General features: G+C 38.2%; 1 protein-coding gene across 6 annotated transcripts in view; it reads right to left on the bottom strand.

The window, feature by feature from the left end:
• Window positions 1-708: 708 nt before the first annotated feature.
• LOC105381380 (SAM and SH3 domain-containing protein 1) overlaps window positions 709-26,990 on the bottom strand; it is a 97,763-nt gene continuing 71,481 nt past the window's right edge. The window contains exons 2-13 of one of the 6 annotated variants that reach the window (XM_048623272.1): window positions 23,126-23,377; window positions 22,372-22,532; window positions 15,486-15,532; window positions 13,306-13,448; window positions 8,456-8,614; window positions 7,385-7,441; window positions 5,932-5,998; window positions 3,868-4,385; window positions 3,496-3,679; window positions 3,027-3,199; window positions 2,439-2,808; window positions 709-2,345 (exon numbers count right to left, since the gene is read on the bottom strand). In XM_048623272.1, coding sequence (XP_048479229.1) covers window positions 1,891-2,345; window positions 2,439-2,808; window positions 3,027-3,199; window positions 3,496-3,679; window positions 3,868-4,385; window positions 5,932-5,998; window positions 7,385-7,441; window positions 8,456-8,614; window positions 13,306-13,448; window positions 15,486-15,532; window positions 22,372-22,532; window positions 23,126-23,377 — 2,586 coding nt within the window. In that variant the 3' untranslated portion in view covers window positions 709-1,890. Of the gene's footprint in view, window positions 2,364-2,438; window positions 2,809-3,026; window positions 3,200-3,495; window positions 3,680-3,867; window positions 4,386-5,931; window positions 5,999-7,384; window positions 7,442-8,455; window positions 8,615-13,305; window positions 13,449-15,485; window positions 15,533-22,371; window positions 22,533-23,116; window positions 23,378-26,990 lie in introns of all 6 variants that reach the window. The other 5 variants (XM_038105737.2, XM_038105787.2, XM_038105695.2 and 2 more) reach the window with 5 other exon arrangements.

Consider the following 26,990-nt stretch of genomic DNA (forward strand, 5'->3'; position numbering starts at 1 on the left):
TAAGAGTCTAAGCTACTAATGTTAAAATAAATTGTGTATGGTTCTGTTCTGATCACTTACCTATTACCTAGAGTAACTTCAAAAACAACTATCTACCTAAACATGGAAAGTACCTAATAAGACAAAATAAATTACTTACAATCAGCTTTCCATTCCAATATCACCTGACCTTTAATTGCTTTAAAACCGCCACCATTTCTTACACTCTGCAATCTCGAAGATTAAACACCAGGTTTTGTTGAGAAATGGCCATCTCTGTATGATGAAGGGCTCGGCAGTGGAACCCATAACTCAAACCGCTGTATAATTACGAACGTTCATAGAAACGAGAAAGGATGTATCGACTGTATTTGTTTTGCACGCATCGTGACTTTTTAGTTCTTTTTATTGGTACGTCCAATAAAAAATATGGAAGTTTCAGAAAAGAGTATTTTCTTTTTGTATTACATAAAAAACCGGTATTACAGCTGAAATTATTATCGGTGCATAATTATGTAAAATAAATAGCAACAGAACTTTATCGAATTGTTGAGTAGAGCAAAAAAATTCGGCAACCCCTTGATTGATTGAAGACAAACGCCTTGATTGGATAATTTTAAAGTTACAATGAGTTATAAGCCATGTACTTAAAACCTACATAATTTATGAATTATTGAATCAAGTACCTTATTTACAGCTTACATAATTAATTAATAAAAACAACAACAGTAAATTTTCAAATTTTTATTTATTTAGAATTCACGTTTTAAACTGTAAACAGATTTGTAAACTTACACATAAGGTCCGTCATAAAAAAATATAAACATTGGCTAAGAGTGTACTGATATCATTGAGGAAAGAGATGTCTAAACACATACAAAGTAATCCAACTTCAATAATACGAAACTGCTTATGTCTTTAATCACAAGTCTTACAATTACCAAGACTACCCATTTATCGTAATACGGATTTAAAATTTCTACCTGAGCATTTCAAACATAATTCGTTATTAAATAAATTATTTTAACATTTAGGAATAATAAAGAATTAATTATAGATATACAATAATCGTCCAAAGTAATAATGTTCTATCTACAATATACAAGTAACAAATATTTATCTATGTACATTTAGTAGTTCGGACTAGTTCTCGATCGTAGTCAAAAAGTGCATCGCTAATCTTTTATACAAAATTTACAAAAAAGGAACACTGATGGCAGTCGTTAGTGTTCACGAAATCAGGACGTCCAGTGACTTGTTATTGTTTTTTTTCTCTATATATGACTCGGAAGATGCGGCGAAATTTAAAATTTCACACTCAAAATGGCTAAAACTATGATCCTGTACAACACGCGGCGCGCCGCATAAAGCTCTCTTAAAAAATTACAAAAGTATCAACGTGTAATTAACCTATCTAGACTATGTACAATTATTGTATAGCAAGTCGCGTCTAACTTACTCGTTGACACCAACTCATTTATTGCCGTCATTTACTTAAGAGCGGGGACCAAAATAAACCCTTTAAATATCCCCCGAACCCCAAAATCATTAGCTAATTAACGGCCATCCATTAAAATCGCCTATCAAAAACGTCAAAATCCCCGCCCTTAATCAACTTGAAATAAAACTTACACAAGCAACTAAAGTTACACAAAAGGCGCCATCAATGATATGCTTACGAAATCACTAAAGGAATGACATTAGAGGACCCTAGCCGGGGAACCACAACAAAACTTACTTTAACACTTGAATATCGAACTTCAGAAATGCAGCGCAAATAATACTAGGAATAATGAATGTCATGTTTCATTCACCTTGCGGTGGTGGAGTGAGGGGGTGAGCGGGCGGCGGCGCGGGGGGCGCGCGGGCCCGCGCCGGCGCCTAGGCCAGCGGGGGCGCCGCCGGCCGCGTTCAGGGCCGGTGCGGGTGCGCCGAGCTCAGCGACGAGCTGCTCACCCCCGAGTCGCTGCTCTTCTCCGACGCGCACGGCTCCCCGCCCGCTATGAACTTCACCACGTTCAGCCTGTGGTCCGACTCACACGTGTCATCTCTCGCTCCTCCAGGCAATCCCCCGCTTCTATTAATCGTGCGATCCACCACACTTCCTGGGTAGCGTTCGATCTTGTCACACTCAGCATCATCCGGCTGCCGACGACGGATCGATCTCTTCGTCTGCGGCAGCGGCTCCGGCGGCCGGTGCGACGGCTCGTCGGTCCGGTGCACTAGCGGCGAAGTGCGCACACGCACGCCCCCGACCCCCGCCTCGTAGCAGCCGGAGTCCCGCGGGAACTGCCGCCGCCCGAACGGGGAGTCCCCGCCCTCCGAGCTGGACCCGCCCGCGTCGTGCTCGCCGTCCGCCTCGCCACCTGACGCGAAAAACACATCTTAGTACATAACCATATATTTTACATTCTTTGTTAAACACATGATAGTCTAATTTAGTAATGTAGGTGTCTCACATTCAAGTTGGTGCAGCAGTTGCACGGCGGCGAGGATGCGCGTGCGGTGGTCCGGCGTCATGATCCCCAAGTAGTCGAGGTCGGACGGCTCAATTTCCTTGAAGAGCTCTATGTCTTCGTAGCCGTTCCTCGCAAACGCCATAGTGTACTCGGGCAAGTCTATTCGGCGGAGTAGCTCTTCAACGGTCCTCGGGCGCGTCTCCCAGAGCCGCTCCCGGCTCTTGCACCACTTGGACGAGCCTCTCGACCGCGCCTCCCTGTCAGACAGGACTTCGACGTTCGCAAATTTGAAGTTCCCAACTTTGTTGTTCAGAACTCCCCTCCAAATGCCAGACGCGTTCATGTTGATGACTTCGATGATCTCGCCCTTCTGTTGGACGAAACGCGACATTAGAAACTTCGATAATCTTGTTGGGATTTACTTTCTAAAGAAACTTTATAGTGTCTAGTTTATAGTCGCTCTTCATTACGGGCGGTAACTCGTCTCGACAACAAAGGTTTGAGAGTTAACGGGACTTTAGGAAAGTGTGCGCAGTTGACACAGCTATAAATTTTCAGTGCGGCGGAGAGGAAATAGTAGACAATTACCTTGTATCTAAGTGCATCTTTCTCGTAGATAGTAGGCGTGTAGTCGACAAGCGTCCTTGCGCGGCACAGCATCTGGGGCGCCAGCAGGCTGCGGCCCGCCGGACTTAACTCTATGTTCTCTTCAGCAGACAATGATGAGTGGTTGCTGCCAGCTCGGACCAGCGCCTGCGTACCTGCACACACACAACCACGGCTCAGTCTACAAACACACACTACACCGACGCACACACACACACAATCACCTGTGGGAACATTTATCATCCGGTTGTTATGAGAAAAACAAAGTACAGTTAGTGAAACACCCCCTGAATACTAAAATACGAAAAGGGGAAGTTAGGTCGTGCAATTATCTGTTAGTAGCATCCAGGGGTGTTGTTAACAGTTACAAAAGGAAAGAAAAGACAACCATATTTACAAAATATATTTTATATTAACACAAACAAATAAATAGCTTAATGAGTCCACTCACTACTGCCGGAGCCGCTGGGAAGACTTTCAAAAGAACTATTAGAACAAGGGAAGGCCGCGCGGTCGCGCCGCTCGCCCTCCGGCCCTCGCTCCTGTCTTAGCCGGGATATTTTTCTTTGGACATCTTGCCTAAGACCTCTCACTTTTCCGGCTAAATTTGTTATACCCTCGCATTCCTCAGCCGACTGAAATAATAACAGAAACATCAATAAAGATAGGGAAAGAAATAAATAAAGCAATCTGTTCGCGAACTAAAATATATTGCTGCCAATTTGCTGTACATTGTTGTAAAATTTAAAATAATGAAATGAGAAATTGTTCAATCAATTTGCCGTCTTCGGATACGGAGTGGTAGCTGCAGAGCAAAAATTACCTTGTGTACAGTGGCTATGTGTTGAGAATCCGTTTCGCTCTCCTGATCCTCGTAATCCGAGCTGACGGGCGAGGCGGGCTCGCCTATCCGGTACCCGGACATTTGTCTGTAGCCTCTTCGGCAGTCGCGTTCTGATCGGCTCGATTCTAAAGAGATTCCAGATAGCCTGGAGCCTATAGATTGGATGTCGGAGGCGGCGTAGTCCCCGCTCTCGCGGTCCCGCGCGGTGCGCAGTGGGATGACTGTGGTGGGGTAGGGTCCGCTCTGCGGGATGATGAGCCCTCTCCGCGGCGCGCGGGCCACGCTGATGTCACCAGCACTTCTCAAGGAGATCACGCCTTCCCCGCGGGGCTCGTTGCGCAGGTTGAGCGTGAAGCACACGCGCCCGTTCTGGAAGCTGGCGGCGGGTCCCCCCCCCATGAGGAAGTCTTCGGGGTCGCTCTCGTACGGCGGCTCGTCGTACCAGTGCCCGCGCCCCGACAGCCCCCGCGCCTCGTCGTCATACATGTACGTGTCGTCTGTAAACGAGTCCTTCGTTAGATCTCTACGCGGTGGAACTTGGGAAAGCGCAAATAAAAAGACGTGCTACACATGGCAAAAACGAAAAAGTTTACCGTTGGCAAGATGCTCCTCCGAATGGTATTGATTTCTCGCCGATGGCAACACTGACAGGTTCGAGTGACAAAGCCGCGGTCCATTGCTTTAAGCCGTGATATAACATCGAACTGGAAGCCGTGCTTGATGGATGCTCAAAATCACATGCTAATAACTGACGCGAAAATCACCCTATACAAGTTAAAAAAAAAAAATATTCCGTTTATTTATCAATCTTCATTTAATTACTTTTTTATCTTATTATTCACTCAATCGTGAATGTTTGGTTATTTTTACACCTATTTGTTATTTTTACACCTTGTACGGTAGCGACATGGGTAAATGAGACTAATATTATTGTATTATGGATTCAATACCCATTACAATTCTACAGAAAAGTCTTCGTTTCAATAATAAAAGATCGTAATTATCCACATTTGAAACGCATAAATCCACAGTCTATGTAACGATCTTGCTACAAAAATATTTCTTCTTGAGCATTTTGCTGAATTAATGATTGATTCACTCGCGTCACTTGTCTGTGATGAGACTGATGAGATAAAAAAAAACATGATGATTCAAATCAAAGCACATCGAAAGCAAAATGCTTCTCACGGATGATCGATACGAAATAAACGATTCAAAAAGACAGAAGCTTTTCGCAAAATCAGTTGGCGAACAAAATCTTGCCCAATATCGTGCAAGCAAATCATGCGGTAAAGATAAAAGTATCAAAAATGAGTTTGTTTCAGACGCTTCTGAATTTAATAACCATGCAAAACATCCTTTACTAAAATACTATACTCGTAAATCTTTCACCCGTATCAAAGTTAGTTAATTAGGCCAATAGACGAAGCGTCTAAAACAAACATTGAAATAGCGTGAAAATCGATTCATTTATATCTTTCATGTCGGGAAGTTGCTTCGAATTGGATTAATAATCCATCTGTGTGGGACATAATTCAAGATCAAAGAAGTCGATTTCTACGCTGACACCTATTAGGTATATCCAAGAAATTGATACTTAATTTGAATGGGATCGTTAATAATCTTATTGCTATTCGTGGTTTACTTTATAATAACTTCTTCCCTCCTATGAATGGAATGATAAAGTGTCGTCATCGTATGAGCAAGCCGAAGGGTGACTTACATAATTATTATGATCTATATTACTATTTACAAAATTTTACTTGGTAAAAAAATTTATTCAGACGAATTGAGAACCTCCTCTTTTTTTCGAAGTCCGTTAAAAAGGCGACATATTATGACTGTTAAGTACCTACCTACAACTAAATGACTTGTAAATAATTTTCCAAAGTTATCGTAGAACAAAAGTTGTTGATCTCTGTCACCACTTTACGACTTACTTCATCGATTGAAACAAAAATCTTTGCGATGTACATAGGAGAGAATATTAATTAAACCAAACCACGAAATAACTACAAATTTAGTTTTTTGTATAATTTTTACCTCCAAAAGGCCCCCGGACTCCTTCTCTTCCCATGTTCATGAGGCCGTGTCGAATATCCCTAAGGATCTGGAACAAAGATAATATAATATATTTTATAAAACGTGCCGTTTAAAACGCTACAAATTTAAGAATATTGCCTTAGCTCAACAAAATATTACTGCTTTCACGACAAACTTGGGAATATCAAAGAGAAATAATTTGTCAAATAAAGCGTGCCCGGAATTTAGACACATAATTTCGGTTATGGAGATACTTAGTAACGATGTAACCTACTATGGTGTAGCTGTACAGATGGAATTTTATCAGTAGCAGAGCCGAGAATATCTCAATATAACCCACAAGACAAAAAAATATTATAATATCTGAAACAGAATTGTGTTGAAGCTATTATAGTAACCATTCTCAATGTAAGTTTTCTTTTTAGCAGATACCTGTCAGTACAAAGACCTCGTTCCTCTCAATCAACTATAAAATTCCACCCTGTTCAGTAACAGTAGTACTGCGACGTAAAAAATTGCACCCCATCCCCCTCGCACTTCAATAAATATCCAGTAAAGCGACCACATTTACGTAAGTAGCTAATACATCGAACATTAAGTAAATTTATACCCAGTTTTTATTTAAAGCCGTTGCCTCTAAATACGTGGCAGGGAGTCGCGTGTCTTTGTTACGTTAATGATACTCCATACAACTTTTGCTGCGGTGTTTAGTTTGCACGTAAAATCTGTGTCATACATAATTATTAAAGGAAATATGATACCTAAGCTGCTCATTTTGTCTTTATTGGCACACAAATTTTCACTTCAGCCAAAAAGGGCTAAAACAGCTTGCCCATAAGTTCCATATCTATTAAGCTCCATCGATCAAACTGAAGTGTGTCACCCGGATTCCGAGCGACAGTGTAGCTCTCTTCATTTACGGGCGCCATAAAATATCTACGCTCGATATTCCCTGCAAAGGTCGTCTGCTAGCGGCCGCTGTCATAGTTTTACGAGCGGCTGAGCGGAGGGGCCGGGTACTGGCTTCCGAAGTTTCGGACGGAAGCTATACAACGGCCTCTAATAGGCTTAGCACGAGATTAGGCAGCGATTAGGCGGAGAACGCAAAGCGCGTCGAATGCTCGCTCCACGAAAGATTCAGATTACGAATTTGGATGTGTGTGTGCACTAAGCTGTTGTTGTAGAACGCGAGGGAATAAAGAGATTGCGATGGAGGATTGAGGCGAACTAGGGCAAATACGAGGAAAAAGTGCTCCAACAAAACGTGCAATCGAGAGTTGATGAGAAAAATGTTCAACTGCATCACTAGGAATGCTAATTGAGAGCGTTTCAGAATGATCCTGTTTATAATTAGGCAGTTAATTTCCTAAAATTACCATAACTATTGTTTTCATCGCGTAGTAAAATACTAAAAAGACATAAACGTTGTAATAATGTGTGGCTATAAAATTACCTCTTCCTGTTCTCGTTGTATTTTATCCTTCTTCTTCATGGCTTCCTGAACTTTTAACTGCAACAAAGAAATAAGCCTTTACTCCATAGTCCACTGCGGCAGTGCAGTTATTGTTAGGGAATTTTAAAACAGGAATATTTTAACAGGCGAACCGCAGGGTTGTCAGTCACGTTCAAATACCAAGACTGGCGCTGGAAATAGTGGCTAGTTGGCTACAACGGCCGCGGTGCAGTAGAAACATGCCTTCGGTATTGTTCGCCGTTCGGGAAGTAGCCATTAAAGTGAAAAAGCTGTTGCGGAGCTCAAATATGGCTTGAGGTTTACATAAAACTTTGAAACAACGACGTTTTTTGCGATAATAAAAGGTAAAGTTTTTAGAGAGACTTAAAAGCGTATATTTAATTTGAGGAAATAATGACAACGAGAAAAATATTAAAACATTGCTTGATGATTTGTGATTAAACATATGTATGCTAATAGTCCGTGCATGTGAATATTACCAACTCCAGTCGGCTCATAAATATTTTATGACAGCCAATACATCAACATTTTGCAGGATAATTTGGGCGTGCGTCATGCATAATTAGGTGCAAACAAAAGTATTAAACGTGTGAAATGAACTAAATATTTCAAAAACATTTAATTTCAATATCCATGACCACCTGATGAAAGAATAAAACACCACCAATTCAATCAAATATAAACCACATACAGTTTTGATGCATGCCAATAATAATAATGCCAAACATATTTCAGTGCTAAATTTGGAATTTGGTTTGACAAACTGTTATGCTCTATTGGTTATGGATATTAATTTATAATTCATTCATATAATACAATACATGTCACATTATCATAAATTACACAATAAGTAGATAATTAATTTAATAAGGTATATAAATATTGAAGTAGTATAAAATAAGTGGTTGATAAAATAAACCTCACAATACATAAACAATAAATAATAATACTAATCGTTTTAAAAGTATAAAAGTAAAGAACCAAAACCAAATAACATTTCCAACAAACGAAAGAACCAACAGAGCATAAAAGTTGAATCAAAGCGCTCACCCTATGTATCGTTTCCTCAAAAGTGTTTGGTTGGGCGGCGGTCATTTGTAAGTAGCGTAGTCGGTCGTAGTCACGGGGGTCTACCATGGACCGCAGGGCGGTGTCGGGCCCCGGGCCGAGACCCAGACCACTTTGGAGGACGCTGTCAGGAGTATCCACCTATGGACGAGGAGAACAATGTAGGACACGCTGATGATGGTGGTGACGATGATGAAGTTGATGGTGGTCTTGGTTGAAACATCTGTGTTGAATTGAAAGATAATCTTGGTTTTTCCGCTAACAGTCTGTAGACTGCAAGAGAGCAACATGAATATTTCGAGCAAAATTTTTGTATCCATGAAAAGGCGAAATTTGATGGGGCGGATCTTTAGATATAAAATTGTAACGGAACGATGGTAGCACATAATTTAGCTGGAACTTTTTCACGAATCACGGGCGCCCTGTCCAAAGAGGAGACTATGATAAATTAACTTTTCACGAGCAACTTTCGGAAAATTCACAAAAAATATCGGCGATTTAGTCAAACTAAGATGTTTATGTAAACATTTTTCATTCCTTGCTCTCGTATATTTATGAGATGTTTTTTGTTCTTTTTTAACCACAATCAGGTATTGTCTGTTAATTTTAATACATCATTAATGTTTTTGTCATGAACATGGCGTGCACACGACTACGTATACTCCTATATTTACCGCACACATCACGTCACGTAGTCAAATTAAAATTCTGGTCTCACCGTCACGATATCGATTGACGGTTTCATATTCCCTTTGACAACTACTTGCCATGAGTATCCTACCAAATTATTAAATTCTTCCTGTTAAAAAGCTACACAACAACAAACAATTAAGACAAAACAATCAAAAATCATGCACCATTCATTAAGTACTAAACGTTTCAACGTTGACTAACAAGACAGTGCTCACACAAAAAAGTGATAATCAATCATATTCACTTATGGAAAAAAAGCTAAAGGTATCTGCATCACAATGGGCAGGCTTCGCAGGAACAAATCAATTAATCATAGAGGAATAAAGCTCGCCCATTAACTTCCACTTGATAAGGGAATAATGCGAATATCTGACAATAGAGCATCGGCCCTGGAAGGTTACTCTATATTGACGAAAATCGAACGAACGACAGCTGTCGTGCAATCGGCACGTTTAATACAACGAGATAGAGTCCTGGCTCACGCAGCAGACAGCTTCGAAATTTAGTTTTTCGTCATATAGAGTGACCCCCCTGTAATGCGACGGAGCGGCTGAGGCGTCATGGCCGGAACCCATGTTCGAACGCCTCCAAATTTATGACCGCAGGGGTTTCACTGTACTGATAGTATTTTGGTGACCCTCATTTTCTACCGTACTTATATTATGTTTTTTCTACCTTTTTTCAACGGATTTTTAAACCATTTGGTTAGCAACGAAATTTACAATTGAGTATAAACCTAATTATGTATGTTTTATGTTCATATTTAATTGTACTCTATGTAAACTTACGTCCATCTATAATCTACATGAAGTTTTTAGAAACTTTAATGAGACCAATAATGCCGAGTGGTCAACTTGCGAATCTTGCCTTAATTTTTAATTTTCGTTGAGTCGACTGAAGCCAACAATGAATAATGCATGAGCCAAGAAGCCTTCTGAACTGATTAAACAGTCTTAATGCTAGGTATCCCCATAAGATATTCAGTGGAAATAATCTCATCTCAGTATTAGCCATCGCATTTTTCCACGTCTAGTTTTTATTAATCCCAGTTATGGGGCTAGATGGGGGCGTTAGCTGCCCATGGCTTTTGAGAAATGACGGCTGCCAAAGTTAAGTCGACTTGAGCCGTGGCGACGCCGGGTAAGTTATGACCGTTTGTACAACCGGCGGGGCGGCCATTAGGGCGCTGGGCTTAATCCTTATCGGTTTACTTGCACTTAGGATTAGTCTTGTCAGAACTTGCTTTTTTGGTGTATTGGCCTCCTCCTGCCTGGCAGCGATTCGGGGATTATTATAAATCACTCCGTCTATATTTATTTCTTTCGCCGTCAACTTTTTCCAGGTTTGAGACAAGTGAACGTGACGCACGACTTTTATACGGGCTGTATAAAACGTCCTCGGGGAGTTTTAACTCTAATCTTGGTCGTGCAGCTACTCGGGACCCCACAAACGTCAGGCTTAGTAAACACTTTTTGCCGCAACTCCGCTTAAGAAAGCTTACCCTATATTTTGGAATCCCTGCAAAGGGTTCGTGTTGAGGGAAAACTCTAACTTTTTTAGGTTTAACATGGCTTTGTAACTTTGATTGTTTATGTCCGTGCAAGGTTGGAAGTTTCGACACATATAGCAGCGACATCGCTGGCACCTCGTATTGGAAATATTTTTATTGAAGTCGTAAAAGTGGCTTTGCCGGTATGAATGCATGCTGGGAAATATCACTGTTTTATGTAATAGGTCTCACAGTGACTGGAAGCCAGATTTCACTGCATTATGGTTTCCGGAGCAGTGTATGTATCAGCAATAAAATGTACCGCAGTGGAAGCGGCACCGCCAGGCGAGTCTTGTGACAACTATGTTACGTTTATAGGCGATATGTTCACTTTATTAGCGTTGTTTTACGTATTACTTGTTTATAGTAATAGGGCTTTAAATCGCTTTAAGGACACTCATAATGGATGCCTTCCTTTTTATTTAAAAGGAAGTCTCTTTCATGCCGTGGAAGTATTCAGTTGGCTGCTTAATAGCGCTTTGGAGACATAAAACGGCACTTTCATTCGTCTTTTTCTTGTTGTTTTTAAGGATTGCTTTTTGTCTTTCAAATAAAATTATGCCGACAAAGCGTTGTTGGGCCGACGAGGAGTGTTTCTGTAGTTCGCGCTTACTGCGCTTGGTATTGCCACGGTACAAGTTATAAATCCCGAGGAAGTTTTTGACAGGTTATTCCTTCACAAATGAAACTTCTATTAAACTAGGTTATTTGTTAGAAAAGTTGAAACGAAACAAATCCAGTGCGAGCAAATGAACCGGCCATTAAAGTTTGCTAAAAAGTCGTTCGTCGCTCGCCATTTATCACGTTTATTGTTGTTTTAACGAATATTTCGACGCAACTGTTCAGCTTTGTTCGATAGATAGAATCCATATTTTTTTGTTATGTTTCAATTTAGGTTACATGAAATATATTTTCCCCAACTGCAGAACAAAGCGATTTCGCGCAATTCCATTAAGTACCGAAATAACTAGACAATGCACGCACTTTAATTTAGAATATTTCAATTGTACCTCCCATGTGTGCGACAACGACAACTTGAAATGAGCGTTGTAGTATATTTAATAATACAGTGGTATTTAAGTTTTTTGTGGTAAATTCTTAAATAACAAAGCAAGTTTTATCGATGTAACCTAGTTCAAATATCTCTGTCTGAGCTGAAAGCGTAGAACTCATTTCGGCGCCATGTAGCCGTAAAATTGCCCCTGTTTGTTATTTAATTTATGATTTCTCATGGTAGGTATATTGAACATTTTAAATTGTATAACTATTATTATTTTCCTTTCATATCATTATGTACGTTCGCAGCTCACTATATTTGTATCCGACTACGCATACACATACGACGCGTCGCTCGCTAATTGCTACGAGTGTGTGTCAAAGAAAACCGGCGTCTAGCCGGATCTACATAATGGCGGATGGGGGCTGAAAAGTGTAGTAAAAAAAAGAAAGGCAACCAGCTGTCGCGATGGCGGGATGCCCGGGAGAGTTTCGCTTTAGCTTTGACTGAACCGTCACAGCTATCGAGATGTAGAAACGTTTGAATTCGGAACGGGAAACACTGGCTGGAATGCGTGGAAAAGAGTAAGTGCCAAAGAGTTTTCGACCATTAGCTTACAGCGTCGGGCACAGTTATCGCGATGTAGAACGTTTGAATTTTGAAATGAAAAATGGCTGGTTTGCGAGGGAAAGACTAATATAGGAGAGTTAAAAAACCAACTATTACTCCTAGTGTTGCCCAAATTCAGTCTTGGTCTTGCAGTCTTGGTCTTGTTCTTGCGTTTTTGCAAGACCAAGACCAAGAACAAGACCGCGTATTTTTAGCAAGACCAAGACCAAGACTGACCGTGCAAGACTTGAGCAAGAACAAGACATAGCCTGCAAGACTCTTGCGTCTTGCAGAGCGCTATTTCACTGAGTAGTTAGGTGTAGCAGTTCGGTGTATAGGTAAGTACGCTTAGGAATTCTATGAGATGCAAAAAACTGTATCAAAGAAAATGAAAAACTGGACCTATGCGCATTACGACTAATACCATAAACATAGCGAAAAAAAAATATCTATTAAAATCAAAAAGTAAACTTTAATAAATAGTAATAGACTAATAGGTAATTGCAAGACTTGCAAGACTCTTGCTGCAAGACCAAGACCAAGACCAAGACTGGGAGCGCAAGACCAAGACCAAGACCAAGACCAGGTGTATTGGCGCAAGACCAAGACCAAGACCAAGACCAGGTGTATTGGCGCAAGACCAAGACCAAGACTGGCTAAGTCTCGTCTTGTTCTTGCATTTGGGCAACACTAAATTACTCCTATTCTTGTCAATGATCACTTATTTATTTTCAAAATCTAAATTAACGTGTCAGTATGTCCTGCCTTAGGGTGTTTGTCAATACATTATAATTCTGTGTAAACTATCAAATTCCAATTAAGTGTTTCCTAAAATTGATAAAATATACCAAATCATAACATTTAAGTTTATTTTTTCAATTTACCAAACAAAACACTGGCCACTAAGACACAACAAACGACGATTAAAAAACAAAACACCATTCACTGCTAGAGCGAGCTGCGCAACATATATCTGTCTCTTACCCTCTGCGGCGGCAGGCCCTGGCGTGGGTTCATGGTGTGCTTCGGAGAACACGAGCCGTGCTTCTCTTTCCTATGGGACTTCAGCCCCTTCAGCAGTCTTGAGAATGTCGTCACCTTCTTCTTAGCCGTGCCCAGGCAGTTATCTAGAGAAAGGAAAGAACATGATAGGTATTTTTTTAATCCCTCGTATAGACAAAAGGCTCCCCATGCTTATTTCACAAGTCTCTATTATGGACAATACTAAGAACATTCCAGCACAAATCTGTCAAGATGGCTCATTCACATCTGGTTGTACCTTCTTATAAAAAAAAACACGCACTCACGCCTTGTACTAATGTACTCCCTTGCGGGGTAGGCAGAGGTGCATTGCTGCACCCACTTTTCGCCAGAGTGTTATGTTAGTCCCAATGTAATAGGGGGCGGGCCTATTGCCATTTTACGGGCACATCCAAGACCTGAGAACAAATATCTGTGTTTAAACAAATATCTGCCCCAGCCGGGAATCGAACCCGGGACCATCGGCTCAGTAGTCAGGGTCATTAACCACTACGCCATTCGGTCGTCTTCCTTCGTATAATGTGACCATTAATTAATGAATCTTTATTAATTCCTACCTACATTAAACTTTGTCAAGCCGAAGGTAATGTTCATGCTAATAATTGACTAAAGTACGCCGCACAACTTAATAAGATTATTTAGTATTCAAAAGGCTGTCTAGACCAATATAGACATGATTGACTTACAACAATGTACCGCAAAAAGACTTAAAACTTTGCCTAGACCTAATTAACCTGTCAACATGATTAAAATAAACGTTTGTTTTAACTTTGTAAGCGTTTTCTATTCAAAAAAACAAAGCTTAATTTAAATAATAACATAGCTTTGTAAAGTTCTTTTTAATACCTTTGAAAAGCTACAAAGGAAAGAGTTTAAAACTTAATAGGTATGTATACAAGTAATAATATCGTCTGAACCTTTGAAAATGTGATTCTCCGATTCTGGTGTAAGTACTCTACTTAGCGTGTCGGTAACAGAGGGGTTTCTCTAAATCGTGACAATTTTTGTTCGTTCTTTCGTCGATTTAGAGTGACCTCCTGAAGCTGGTCTAGAACTTGTCACCGTGAACGATCACAGGCAAAATAGCGTCAGCTGTCTGCCCAAGGTGCACCAGAATTATAATAAACACGGAATGAGACAATATGCGAAGAGGCTTCGATAAACATAATAATAAGTGTCCCTTATTAAGTTAATAAATAAACAAAGCAAGATCCCATTTTCCGTGCTCACGACACGAAAAAAAACCAGCCTTGAAAAGTATCAAAGTCGGGGTTAAAAATGCTAAACGCCAAGTTTCAGGGCTCATGCAATACAACTTAACACCTAGACTTGGTTGCGTGACTAGCGAGTCGTTTAATAAGAACCTAGGTATAATACACCTTAGTCGAATACCTATTACACGAACAAATTATGTGAAATACAAAACATCTAGTAAAAACACCCTGTACATAAAACAGTTATAAGTTATAATTATGAATTGGTAACCGTAGTAAACTTGCCTAGTGTACCTAGGTATAACATTTTGGCAAAGGAATAAAGATATTTAATTATTCATGAAATTTAAATTCCTAGCCTTCAAAGTTACAGAAAGTTACATTCAGAATTAAATATGTTTTAGAATATTATCAAGTTACCAGACAATACAAAGTTTGATAGTAGGTAATTGCTGTTTACTGTTTAATTACCTACCAGTAATTTTGAGGACACTTGACACAATATGAACATTTCAGGAAGATTACAAAAACTATATTATATTTATGGGTCTGTTTCACAATGTCTGGTTAGTGGCTACCTGACGGATAAAATACATGCTGTCACTCTCTGTTATTATTTTTTAGACAGTGACAGCATGTATTTTATCCGACAGTTAGCGACTAACCAGACATTGTGAAACAGGGGCTTAATGTCATAATAAGTTGAGTTAAAGAAATATTAAAAATATATTTTTACAATTAAGAGTATTTTATCTTATCTTATCTTTATCTTATAAATGTGTACTAAAAGAGAGCCAAATATTGTGCTGTTTTTTTACTAATATTTCATTTTATGGACGTTTTAGAATACACCCTCGACAATCTCACATTTCAAATTATTAAAAAAAAAAGAAATTGAAAAATACTCACCACTTGGGGGAAACTCGTAGAAGTACGCGGACCGCGGACTGAGACAACTGAAACAATTACATAATTTATTACTAATCATAATAATATACCTACTACTGATAATTAGGTATTTTATAACAATTTTATTACCTACCTAAGGTATGTTAGAATTTGAAACCAACTTACAAAAGTTGTTCAGAATTAATCTAATTAGGTATTTCACTTTCCGAAAACATTGAAAATATAACAATTTTTACAATATATCCTTGTATCAAACTAATAAACAGCAGCTTTTCATACACATACTAAAATAATGGAGTTCATTTGGTTGTGTTCCAAATGCTCGTGAAACTCACAATGCGCCATAAATCATGAGCCGGCACCGCGGTATCGCCGACGCAATGAAAATTGACATTCCTAGCAATTTAGTTAGTGGAACACACGGGCGCCGCCGTGACATTGACGTGGAATTAGTTCGTAGAGGGCAGCACTGCAGCCGGAATGATTAAATTTTACTATTTTACTAGTTGTGGTGGTAATGTTGTATAGCTTTGCATGACCAAGTTGTAAACTTGAAATTTATAGAACACACGGGGTAACATTAGCTATGAGCCGAATCAACCTAAACGGTAATCGGTTCAGCCGTTTGGGAACTAGTTACGCTACCATAGATACAGATACCTACACACATACGTTAAACTTAGAACACCCCTCTTTTTACATTTAAATAATATAACAGCTAATCCTTTTATGAAGTCCTCCTATACCGAATGTTACGATCGGCTTTAGACTATTCCACTGTATAAAGTGTCTTAGCAATGGCCTCGTCTTATCACAGAGTAAAAATAAGCACAAGTTAGTGCCGGCATAATCCAGCTATCGCACAGCGCAGGGAACCTAGATCATGCACTAAGCAGGCTAAGGCGGTGGAATAGGACATTCTAGAATATCTGTTATTGTGCTGAAGTTAGGTTTTGAGATATTCCTAGTAGCTAGTGTTTCGCTCTATTAAATGTTTTATTATGTAATATATAAATAAAATGGGTGTTATTATAGAGATGCTCCCGTTACTATTTAAATTTTACCAGATGATCAACTTTCCCAAAAAAGCATAAAGTACCCACGGCTTTTTTCCACCTATCATCATATCACCTATCAAAGATTAATTTAATACGTTACCTAGGTACTGGTGAGTTATTTTAAACATAGTAATAATTATAAAATTAGGTACCTACCATTCGTTTGTTTGATTCAATTAATTTCAGTACATGTAAAATTCATAATACACAAAGAAAGCATAAGAAATATAGAATAGGTACTTTTCTACATCCGATACCTCGAACAGCACATAAACAGCGAGATAAACCCTACGCAGACGACATTATTCCAATGCAATCTCCCATCTGTATCTCAGAGCTAGTTAGCTTCGTTACTGTTCCTAGTTTTACCTAATTGAGTAATCCTGGTCAGGTTGTTGGTAGATATATGCGAATAGAAGATTTTTGAGGGTATAACAGTTAGGTATTATTTCCTGCAAGATTTGTTTTATAAAATTTATGTAGCAAAGCATGATAAAAAGGTTTGCCGACGAGTCTACGACACCGCTTAAACATTTTGCATTGCAATTGCATCCAAAATTCTGAATTATATAGGTATGCACTCAGTGGGTGGCTCACAAGCGAGCCACCCACTTTTCGCAGAACATTTTTACTCACGTGATAGGTTGCGAACCATATCGCCGTTTTGGGATAAGTGCAATACAAATTCTGAATTATATGAGAACATAATGACATTCTCCAGTCTTTCGGCCTGGGGTATAGAATAATTCAGAGTATAAGATAGACTAATTGTATACAACGATAAGGTAGTTAAAATATTTAAAATAAACTTGAAAGAACAAGGCTATTCAAGTGTATATTTTATAGGTATTTCTTCGAAATAGCTTAATAGAAATTCTAAATCAGCAAGTTGCATGATAAATCGATTTATCAATGTGAATCGACTGGTGCGTCGGAGCTGTCGTTTCGATAAAGCTACGGTCAGTGAATCGAATGATTCTGATGCGGGTATAGAAAGTTGCAATTCCCTAATCTTTATCCATGACATATCTTTGAATATAAGAAGTACCCGGCTATAGATAAAATCAAATAAAATATTTTTCTTTCTTTCTTTCTTTCTAGATTAAGGTAACAAGTATAAAGTAGGTAGAATGATTATTTATTCATTCAAAACATATTTATTTTATTTTATTTTACTTTATTAGGGACAATAAACAGCTCTATACATTAAAATGTAATACATTGTGTTAAATTTAAGAACTCACATAAATGTACAACCCACGACAATGTCCACAGGTTACAAAGAATCAATATAAAAGAGGATACGCTATTAGAATATACTTAAGTACCTATTATGCATAGATAAGGGCTGATTTTAAATAACAAGTCAAACAGCTACTTTGCTACTTACAACTGCGCATATGATAGCAATCTAAAAGATAAATCTTTATTGAACACAAATGTAAGTAACAATAAATATTAACTTAAATGCTTTGTAAATTACAATATTGAGAATAAACTTAATTTGTGTAACAAGTTGTCAAAATAGCTTGCACAAAACCGGCAGTAAATCTACCGAAATACTGTTTAAGCCATTTACATCACAAATCACTAACTCCAAATTATGCTCTAAGAAAATGTCTGTTAGCGAGGCCTTACCCTATGTTTAGATAGAATATTTAGTTGGGTTTAATTCAGTTTAGAACAATTTGTATAATTTGCATTGACATTTTCTGAGATTTGCATATGCGTGGGTTTGTTTAGATAAAGTTCTAACTCGTTAGCGAACACCTAGTTGACAGTGTTTGATTTTAAACTCAAAGTATAAAACTAGAAGGGTTATTTTAGATTTCGGTGGATTAGTTTGGAATCAATGATCAAAAATGTGGCATCTCCGCTAAGTAACTAATTGGCTTTGAAAATAAACTTTTTATTAGCTTTTACAGTATAGGGTAAGAAATAGGTACATATTATATAAGTAATACAATGATTTGCAATGTGTAGGTTTTTCAGGAATCTTCTCAATGCTAATTGTTATATATATGTACTTCTATTGAAATTCTTCATAGGTGTACCTATTTAGATTATTTATATAGGCATAAGAATAAGTACAAGTTTCCAAAAGGAGGGATTAACCTAGATACAACCTTATCAATAACCCCTAACCCACCTACCGTACGAGTTTGTATAAGCTCGTATAATTTTATTTCAAATGGAGAGTTTTCAAAACTTTGTGGCAAAACCGGGGCTGATACTTTTAAACTCATCTCGTCTGGTTTAACATATTTCACTTACTTTAATGCGACAGTCACATGCTTTCGCTACTGAGTTTCGAATTTCTCACACACACACTCACACCTTGTACTAATGTACTCCCTTGCGGGGTAGGCAGAGGTGCATTGCTGTACCCACTTTTTGCCAGTGTTATGTTAGTCCCAATGTAATAGGGGGCGGGCCTATTGCCATTTTATGGGCACATCCAAGACCCGAGAACAAATTTAATATCTGTGTTTAATTTAAACAAATATCTGCCCCAGCCGGGAATCGAACCCGGGACCTTCGGCTCAGTAGTCAGTGTCCCTAACCACTACGCCATTCGGTCATTCATAAAGTATAAATTTATTTCCACTGTAATTTAATAAGATGTGGATAAAGATCTGTTCATTAATTTCCATTCGGGCAGCCGTAAATCAGTTGGTTGAAGTTGAAGTATTTATAGGATTGTCATTGGTTAGGTACAATATCTAAGAGCAATCGCGAATAACTAATAAGGTTACTAGTTGCTGGTTCCGTAGCTTGGGTAACAAATTTAATTTATCTTTCATAATAATATAGTAGCGAAATAATGAATCAGTGTATCTAATATGAAATAAAACAACATGTTTGTAAAGCGAGTTAAACAAAGAAAAACATAAAAGGCAACATTATTTTTGTACATATTCAGTGAGCACTGTTTCTTTTATGTAGGTCTCATAATATGTATTTAAATGATCTATTTAAAAAACTTACCAAGTGAATAACAATTATAAAAATCTTTAAATCTTTAAATCTTTAAATCTTTAAATCTTTAAATCTTTAAATCTTTAAATCTTTAAATCTTTAAATCTTTAAATCTTTAAAGATTTAAATCTTTAAATCTTTAAATCTTTAAATCTTTAAATCTTTAAATCTTTAAATCTTTAAATCTTTAAATCTTTAAATCTTTAAATCTTTAAATCTTTAAATCTTTAAATCTTTAAATCTTTAAATCTTTAAATCTTTAAATCTTTAAATCTTTAAATCTTTAAATCTTTAAATCTTTAAATCTTTAAATCTTTAAATCTTTAAATCTTTAAATCTTTAAATCTTTAAATCTTTAAATCTTTAAATCTTTAAATCTTTAAATCTTTAAATCTTTAAAATCTTTAAATCTTTAAATAAATCTTTAATTCATTGTAATAGACGCAAGAGTATGTAATGTTATTCTTTTAGAATCATTGAAATGTAGACTTATTCATATTGCATACATCCTGATAATGACTTTTATAAAGAGTTTTATAAATGTAACCTTTTGAAAACACTGAGTTCCTAATTAATTACCTATAAAATTACGGTAATTCATCAGTCCTTTTCTCCCATTCCATTATTAATCTCAACCACTCGTACTCATTTCCTTCTTCAATTAAATTTACAATTGAAAGTGTCACAACGTATTCATAAACCTTATAATGTATCTCGCTCTGACACATAAAATATGAGAGGGAGGAAAGCGCCCACTGCAGACATATTCATCGCGTTGTTAATTTGAATTTATTTTACTGCATGTAGTAAGGAAATAATGAGCTCTAGCTGGTATATTCCCGCTCAGAGGGGTCACTTTAGCTTACGAAAATCTAAGATTTGGAGCTCTGCTGCGCTAACCACGACTGTGTCTTTTCGTGTTAAAAGTGAGGATGGTATGTCAGTTCAATTTTTGTTAAGCTGGAATAACCTTCCAGATTAGTTTGATCTCCAGTGGGGTCGTTACTGTCTATGCTGTCTCCTATTGCATTTTATTTGACTTTATACGACATATTTAGTTTCTCTTCACGATCGTGGCATATATGAGTTTTATTAACTTCTCATACTTAACTAGGATTTCTTCGGAAAATTATGCTTTTCTATCAATAATTTAGATATTTATGAATTTATTTCACCTTTCTCTGTTAATATTAAAATCATCCTTTTGCATTTCTAAGTCAACGATTACCATAACATGCATTGAACACAAAATCACCAACATTATTTATATTTGATAGGAAAATGTATAAACGTGATAAGAATTAACGCATGTCTGATCCATCTAATCTATTCCACCTCGCCTATTTTTGCCTATCGTCCCTAGACTTCCAAGTTGCAATAGCGGACGGCTTACTCTTGAAAACGCCTCCGTATTTCTCTATCTTTAACCCTAAGTTACGACTACCGGCGGTCTACGCCTCTGTCGCCGATCGAATGTCTGATTTCAATTTAGATTAACCCTTTAACATGCAGCGCGAATGCTTATCTAACGAGTACACCTGTTAAAGTCAATATAATTTATGAGTACGCCAATACGAAACATGAAATCTGAGGAGTTATATTGTGGATTTTTTATAGGGGTAAGTAAGTTAATACCTACAATAATATGATTATTGTTTTTCATGAATATTAGCGCTTTGTGATACAGCAAAATCATCGAAGTAGGTATAACATAACTATTTATTTAATTATGTACTTGTAACTTCTCTTTTATTATTGTTTTGTTGTCCTAAGTGTAGTGGCCATCATAGCCTGTTTATAGCTTAGATAAAAAGTGGATGCTTAATCAATGAGGATTAGTTATTTTTATTGTCAAAAAGTTGGATGGGAAATCTTACAGTAGTTACAAATTATAAGTTTGAGTAGATAACTACAAGAAGTATAGACATTAGAAAAATAAATAATCAGATGGTAAAGGCAACTATTCAAAAAGTTCCAGACATTTCTGTCTATGAAGGACGTCTACTAAAGAGAAGTGAGCTAATTCTAACAACAAGATAAGAAGTTTAGCAGACGCATATTCTTAAACCTCTTCCAAAAGACATGCAGGGTCTGCCATGCCGCCAGTATTACCCTTATCATATTGCGGAGTTTATAGACACTCAAGATTTTAATTGCCAGCATAAAGAATTACGAGCCAGTGCGGCGGTGTTGCCAGCGCAGTGCGTGCTCGCGTGTAGGTCCTCAATTCTGCCCTCAAACCGGCACTAAACTGTGTGCCCTATAAATTTAGGCCCTCCCATTCAAAATGCTAAATGGAAAAATATAGAGGTTAAGGACGACATGAAATATTCATACTCGTATCGTAGGAAAATTATGATAATCCACGAAACGCTGAAGTGTTTATTTTTCAGCAGTGCGCAGTATTGGGAATGTGATTTGTTAGCGTTACAAAATATAAGTTTTTTGCTATCGTCGTCATTGATGTTCACCCATCGGGGAATTTGATATAATGTGAATTATTATTTAGTATTTTGCAACATCAAATACATTTCAAAAACATTGCATCCATTCGCAGTAAGCTTAATAATAGGTCAAAAAGATCCGCAACACAAAAAGTTACTATACTCTGGCGAGCAATGACAAAGTTCCACTTACAAAGGTCCGACACCGTAAATTTTGTTAGACATTTTATTAAAATTGGAACACTATATTTACGTTTTGTTATGGTAATATTCTGATGCGCTATTAGAACTCAAATATTTCAGAAGGCGTCATTAAGCTAACCTTTTCTGTTTAGGAGTAATTTGGTGCTTTTCTCCAAACCCTTTCATTGCTCGCGACTGTAAATAATCCCAAAATTCACTAACCTCTGGTAATTATGCTGCTGGTTGTGCATCAGCGGCTGCGTGGGCTGCGCCAGCAACAACTGCTTCTGCTGCTGCTGTCTCTGCATCATCTGTTTGCCGAACACTCCGTACCCGAAACCGTAGATCTCATCCTCTTCTTTGTCCGTCAAGCAACTCGATGGCTGGAGAGGAAAGGAAGAAGTCAGGAGTGGTCGATAAGCGGTTTGGGCCATGCAGAAAAATTTACTAAGCGCTATTGTCTAGGGATGCTAAGGGCCTGTACATATAAATGGCTAGATAATGGCTACCTGTGGGATAAAAGACATGCTGTCACTCTCTGTAATTATCTTACAGTGACAGCATGTATATTATCCCACAGGTAGCTTTTATTCAGACATTGTTAAACAGGGCCCAAGTCTAGTGATTCTAAGGGAAATGAACGTCTAGTAAATATTTATATTGGGTATGTAAATTATGCACGGAAGTAATTAATGAAATGGGTTTATTGTATAAAAGGGGTTCAGCCACATATTTTGGATAGAAAATGAACTTGGTAAACTTGTTCGTTTCGAACAAGAAAACATACTTCTATTAAGTAGATTGTTTTTAAAAAATTACAACAAATGATTTCTTCCAAAACAAAACACGATCGGAAACCTTTTAAGAGATGAATCCTTACCGAGCCATTCTAATTAAGTCACTAACAAAATCAAAGGCGAAGCGAAATGAAAACAACATGGAAAAATCTATTTGTATAACAACTTACAAAACCCACCGAGTATTTTCCGGGCACGTAGATGGGTTGCGAGTGTGAGGTGGTCAGGTTATTCAGGGCTAGGGACCCTGGACTGGCCGACGGTGGTGTCTGGGGGGTCCCAGGGCCTCCCAGAACCCTCATTCTGGGGGACATCTCCTCCCATTCGTATCTTCTCAGCTCTTCCAGGTGGTCTAGCACGTCTCCGTAGTGCGTCGAGAAGAGGTCGGCGTATCTAGATGCTAGGCCTTCTAGGTAGCCTCGGTCTCCGTCCTGTAGGACAAAAAGTACTAATGAGATAATGCTTAGTATTTTTTGATAATCTAAGATTAATCTTACAAAGGAAATGGTAAATGTTATCATAGTAGTTTGTGTATTTTTTTCAATCTCTCCAATTTAGCTCGTTTAGCTATTAAAAGTCCAAACATTAATTTATGCTAATTCGATGTCTCCGCACCTTTCTAATTACTTTATTTTTAATTGAAGGGGAGGTTCTGTAATTAGTTGTCGGCCGGTTCCTATATCTACGTATTTTCCTGAAGTGATCCCGTCCTTCCACGCAATTTCCGTTAAACTCCGCCGGTAAAAAGAAAATAGCTGAGAAGGGAGGCAATTAAGATAGGGTCTAAATTATAGAAGGGATTCTAAAATGGTATGTTCGCGGCCACCCTGCAATTCGTCGGTGTACGCAGAACGTACGAAATAAGCCATAATTTCAATTTTAATTGAAAATCCCTTACTTTCAAGATGAATTATGTTATAAGTACACGGACACAATTTTGCATTAAATAAATTTTGATAAACCATTCTGTCGGCGGAAGGGTTGCTCAAAAGTAAAATTCAGTCGTAGCCGGCCCGAGCGATTCAGACACGGAATGCCAGAAAGTTACTTAAATAAACAAAGTTGGAATTATCTCGAGGCAAACGAACTCTTTCATTAGGACCCGGTGGGTTACTCTATACTGACAAAAAACGAACAAACGAGAGCTGCTGTCGTGCAATCAGCACGTTTAATAGAACGAGATAAAGTCGTGGCTCGCGCAGCAGCTCTCCGAAACTTCGTTTTTCGTGATATAGAGTGACCCCCGGCTGAAGACACGGTCCGACGAGGAATAATTCGACGGTCCCGCTGGGTAAACAGTCGACAGCGGTTTGGTACAGATTTCATCGCACTGCTACGAAACGTAGCTGCTAGCGTTTCATCTCTTACTTAATATTATACAAAAATTCTTGCTGTAGTTTTTGTACTTAGTTGTATACATAATATAGTTCTATTAACTTGGGATCTGCTAATCCACCAGCTGTTTACTCCCTATTCCGCAGTCAAACAGTGGCCGCCGAGTCAAAGATGGCCGGAGGTTTATTTCCATTTTTAAATGAGAGCCGCTGAGAGCTTTGTCGGCTGTGGGTTGTGCTCTGCGTTTTAAGTGGATTAAATCGCTCTCCGCTCGTAAAACCGACAAGTGCCGGCTAAGAATTAAAGTAACCGTTCGACTTTTGCATGAGAAAGAGTCGCGCCCCGCACTGCCGCGAATTGACGCGGAAAGCCCACTTTATTGTTTTGCTTGGCAGATGGATCCTGCGGCTCTTTGATTGAGGGCTTAACTGAGTGCAGCGTTGCTTTGTGAATACACAATGAAAGAAATTCATTAGAAACATCCTTGATGCGAAGCTCGGAGCGTTGTTTAACTTCTAATTGCGGCTTCGATATTTAAATTTAAACCAACATCTGGTGTCTTGCGATTACTGAGATACAGGCTGAGGAAGTTTTGTGTCTGGTGAATAGAGATGGTTTAAAAGGCGGCAAGTAGACAACAATGAGCTTGATGTGTAGGCAAACGACGGTCATAGCGGCGGTTGAATTTAAATGGTATATTTAGAGCACGGGACAGTCGTTTAGCGCATAGAAACGAGTTCATTCGATAGCTCGCCAATGGCGCTCGGAATGTTAAAAAAGCTGTGGACCGGTTGATGTGACATTGTGACGGAAAGAGGCAGTTGCCGCTCATTTATGTAAGCTTTATGGACGTTTTGTAGCAACAGTTTTTTATGTTGCCAACATTGCGGGATCATAAATAGTCGAAATAGGTATAAAATATGAATAATTTTATTTGTAAGGTAACTTTCACTTCGATTTCTGAATGTCACTGCTAATTATTCAAATTTCACCACAATCTCTGCTTAGAAAACTCAAATAACAGCTAAAAGATATTCACGGCAAAGTTATTTTGACAAGAAAATTTGATCTGCAAAAGCGTATAACTTCATATCATAAATCGATCTACACAAATAATTCGAGTCCCAAGATTTGGGCCGCGTTTTCGACAACTTTATGAGATTAGCTCCGCCGAGCTGGGATCGCGGCGCGGCGACCCAAATAAATAACTTTTCCAACTGCGCTTCTAGTTCACTTGCCTCTTCAACTTTCAAGTCACTTGATCATAATTGAAAGGAGATAACTTGGTCGGCGGAAGCACACCGAAATAATCGATCAACGCGTCTGCGATTCATCCCAAAACGGCCGACTTACGGCGAACTTGGCAAATAAGTATTCAATTGCAAAACTTCGGCATCATTTGCGTTCAAGACTAATTTACGCCGTTTTTCCTCCAGTTTCATAAAAGCAAGTTTAATTGAAGACCGCGTCGGACGCGTAAATTCAAACTTTTGGCATGCATTTTAATCTGCTTACAGTTAACCGGGAGCACTCAGGAAATAATTGTGACTAAATGAGTTCTAGTTCACTTTAAAATTGTTTAATAGTCGCTTCAACTTCATTAAAGCTCGTGTACACGGCAATTTGAATGCAAATAGGACCATAGTGACACGACAAAGCAAAAACTGGGGACATCATAAGGTCTTATGTCCTTTAAAGTCTGATTAATGGCCTTTATGCTTATAATAAGTGCCTAGTAGGTAAAGCGCATTGGTAATTTATGTTCATCAACATCCAGGCAGCTGCATAGCAGAGCGAAGAACGAGTTACCATTACGGTTTTATCACATGGAACTTGTCTTGGCGGAGTATGATAGCAAACCGACAGTTTAATAGGCGAGAGATAGTATTGAAATTATGAGAGCTATTGATAATTTTGACATACCTAAGCGCTTACTAATGACTCTCTATTTTACGCATACGCATTATTCCACTAAACTACACTCACGGGCAATGAAAAAGTTCCACTCACAAAATTCCGGCGCCAAACGACCCCAATTTTTTCAAAGATCTTATTTAAAATTTTATCAAAATATTATCGTTTTTAGTTGGAAATATCCTGATGCTCTGTTAAATGCACTTTAATGTCGCAAATAGGCGTTATTAAGCTAGCCTTTTCCGTTAGGAGTAATTTGGAGCTTTTCGCAGTGGAACCTTTTCATTGCCCGTGAGTGTACATTCCATGGATAAAACCGGACAATTGAAATCAATCTGTAGATCTAGTCTTAACGTTATTCTCGATCGATCAAGATTAGTCGGTACTTCCTAGTTTGCAGTCTGATGCCATTAGGCTGCATACACACTATGAGGATCAGCTGTTGACAGGTATCATAAATTATTGCATAGTTTATTGTTACACTAACGCAACTTAAATACAATGCAATACTTATTTATTGATAAATAACACACAACATACATAGAATAGCATATAAAATTGAATAATTTCATTAGGCGGCCTAATCGTTAATAGCAATCTCTTCCAGGAAACCTTTGGGTGAATGGAATGACTTATGGAATACTTACAAGACGTAGATGAGTAAAATTAATTTACACAGCTGAATAAATCTCCCCATATATTTAAAGTGAAGTGCTTGAACATTGTGAACAACGCTAAATGTACGCAGTTTGCGGTGTTGCTTGGCGACTCGTGTAAGTTTTAATAGGAGTTTAG

The sequence above is a fragment of the Plutella xylostella genome, chromosome 9 (genome assembly GCF_932276165.1).
Source record: "Plutella xylostella chromosome 9, ilPluXylo3.1, whole genome shotgun sequence".
Classification (NCBI taxonomy): domain Eukaryota; kingdom Metazoa; phylum Arthropoda; class Insecta; order Lepidoptera; family Plutellidae; genus Plutella; species Plutella xylostella.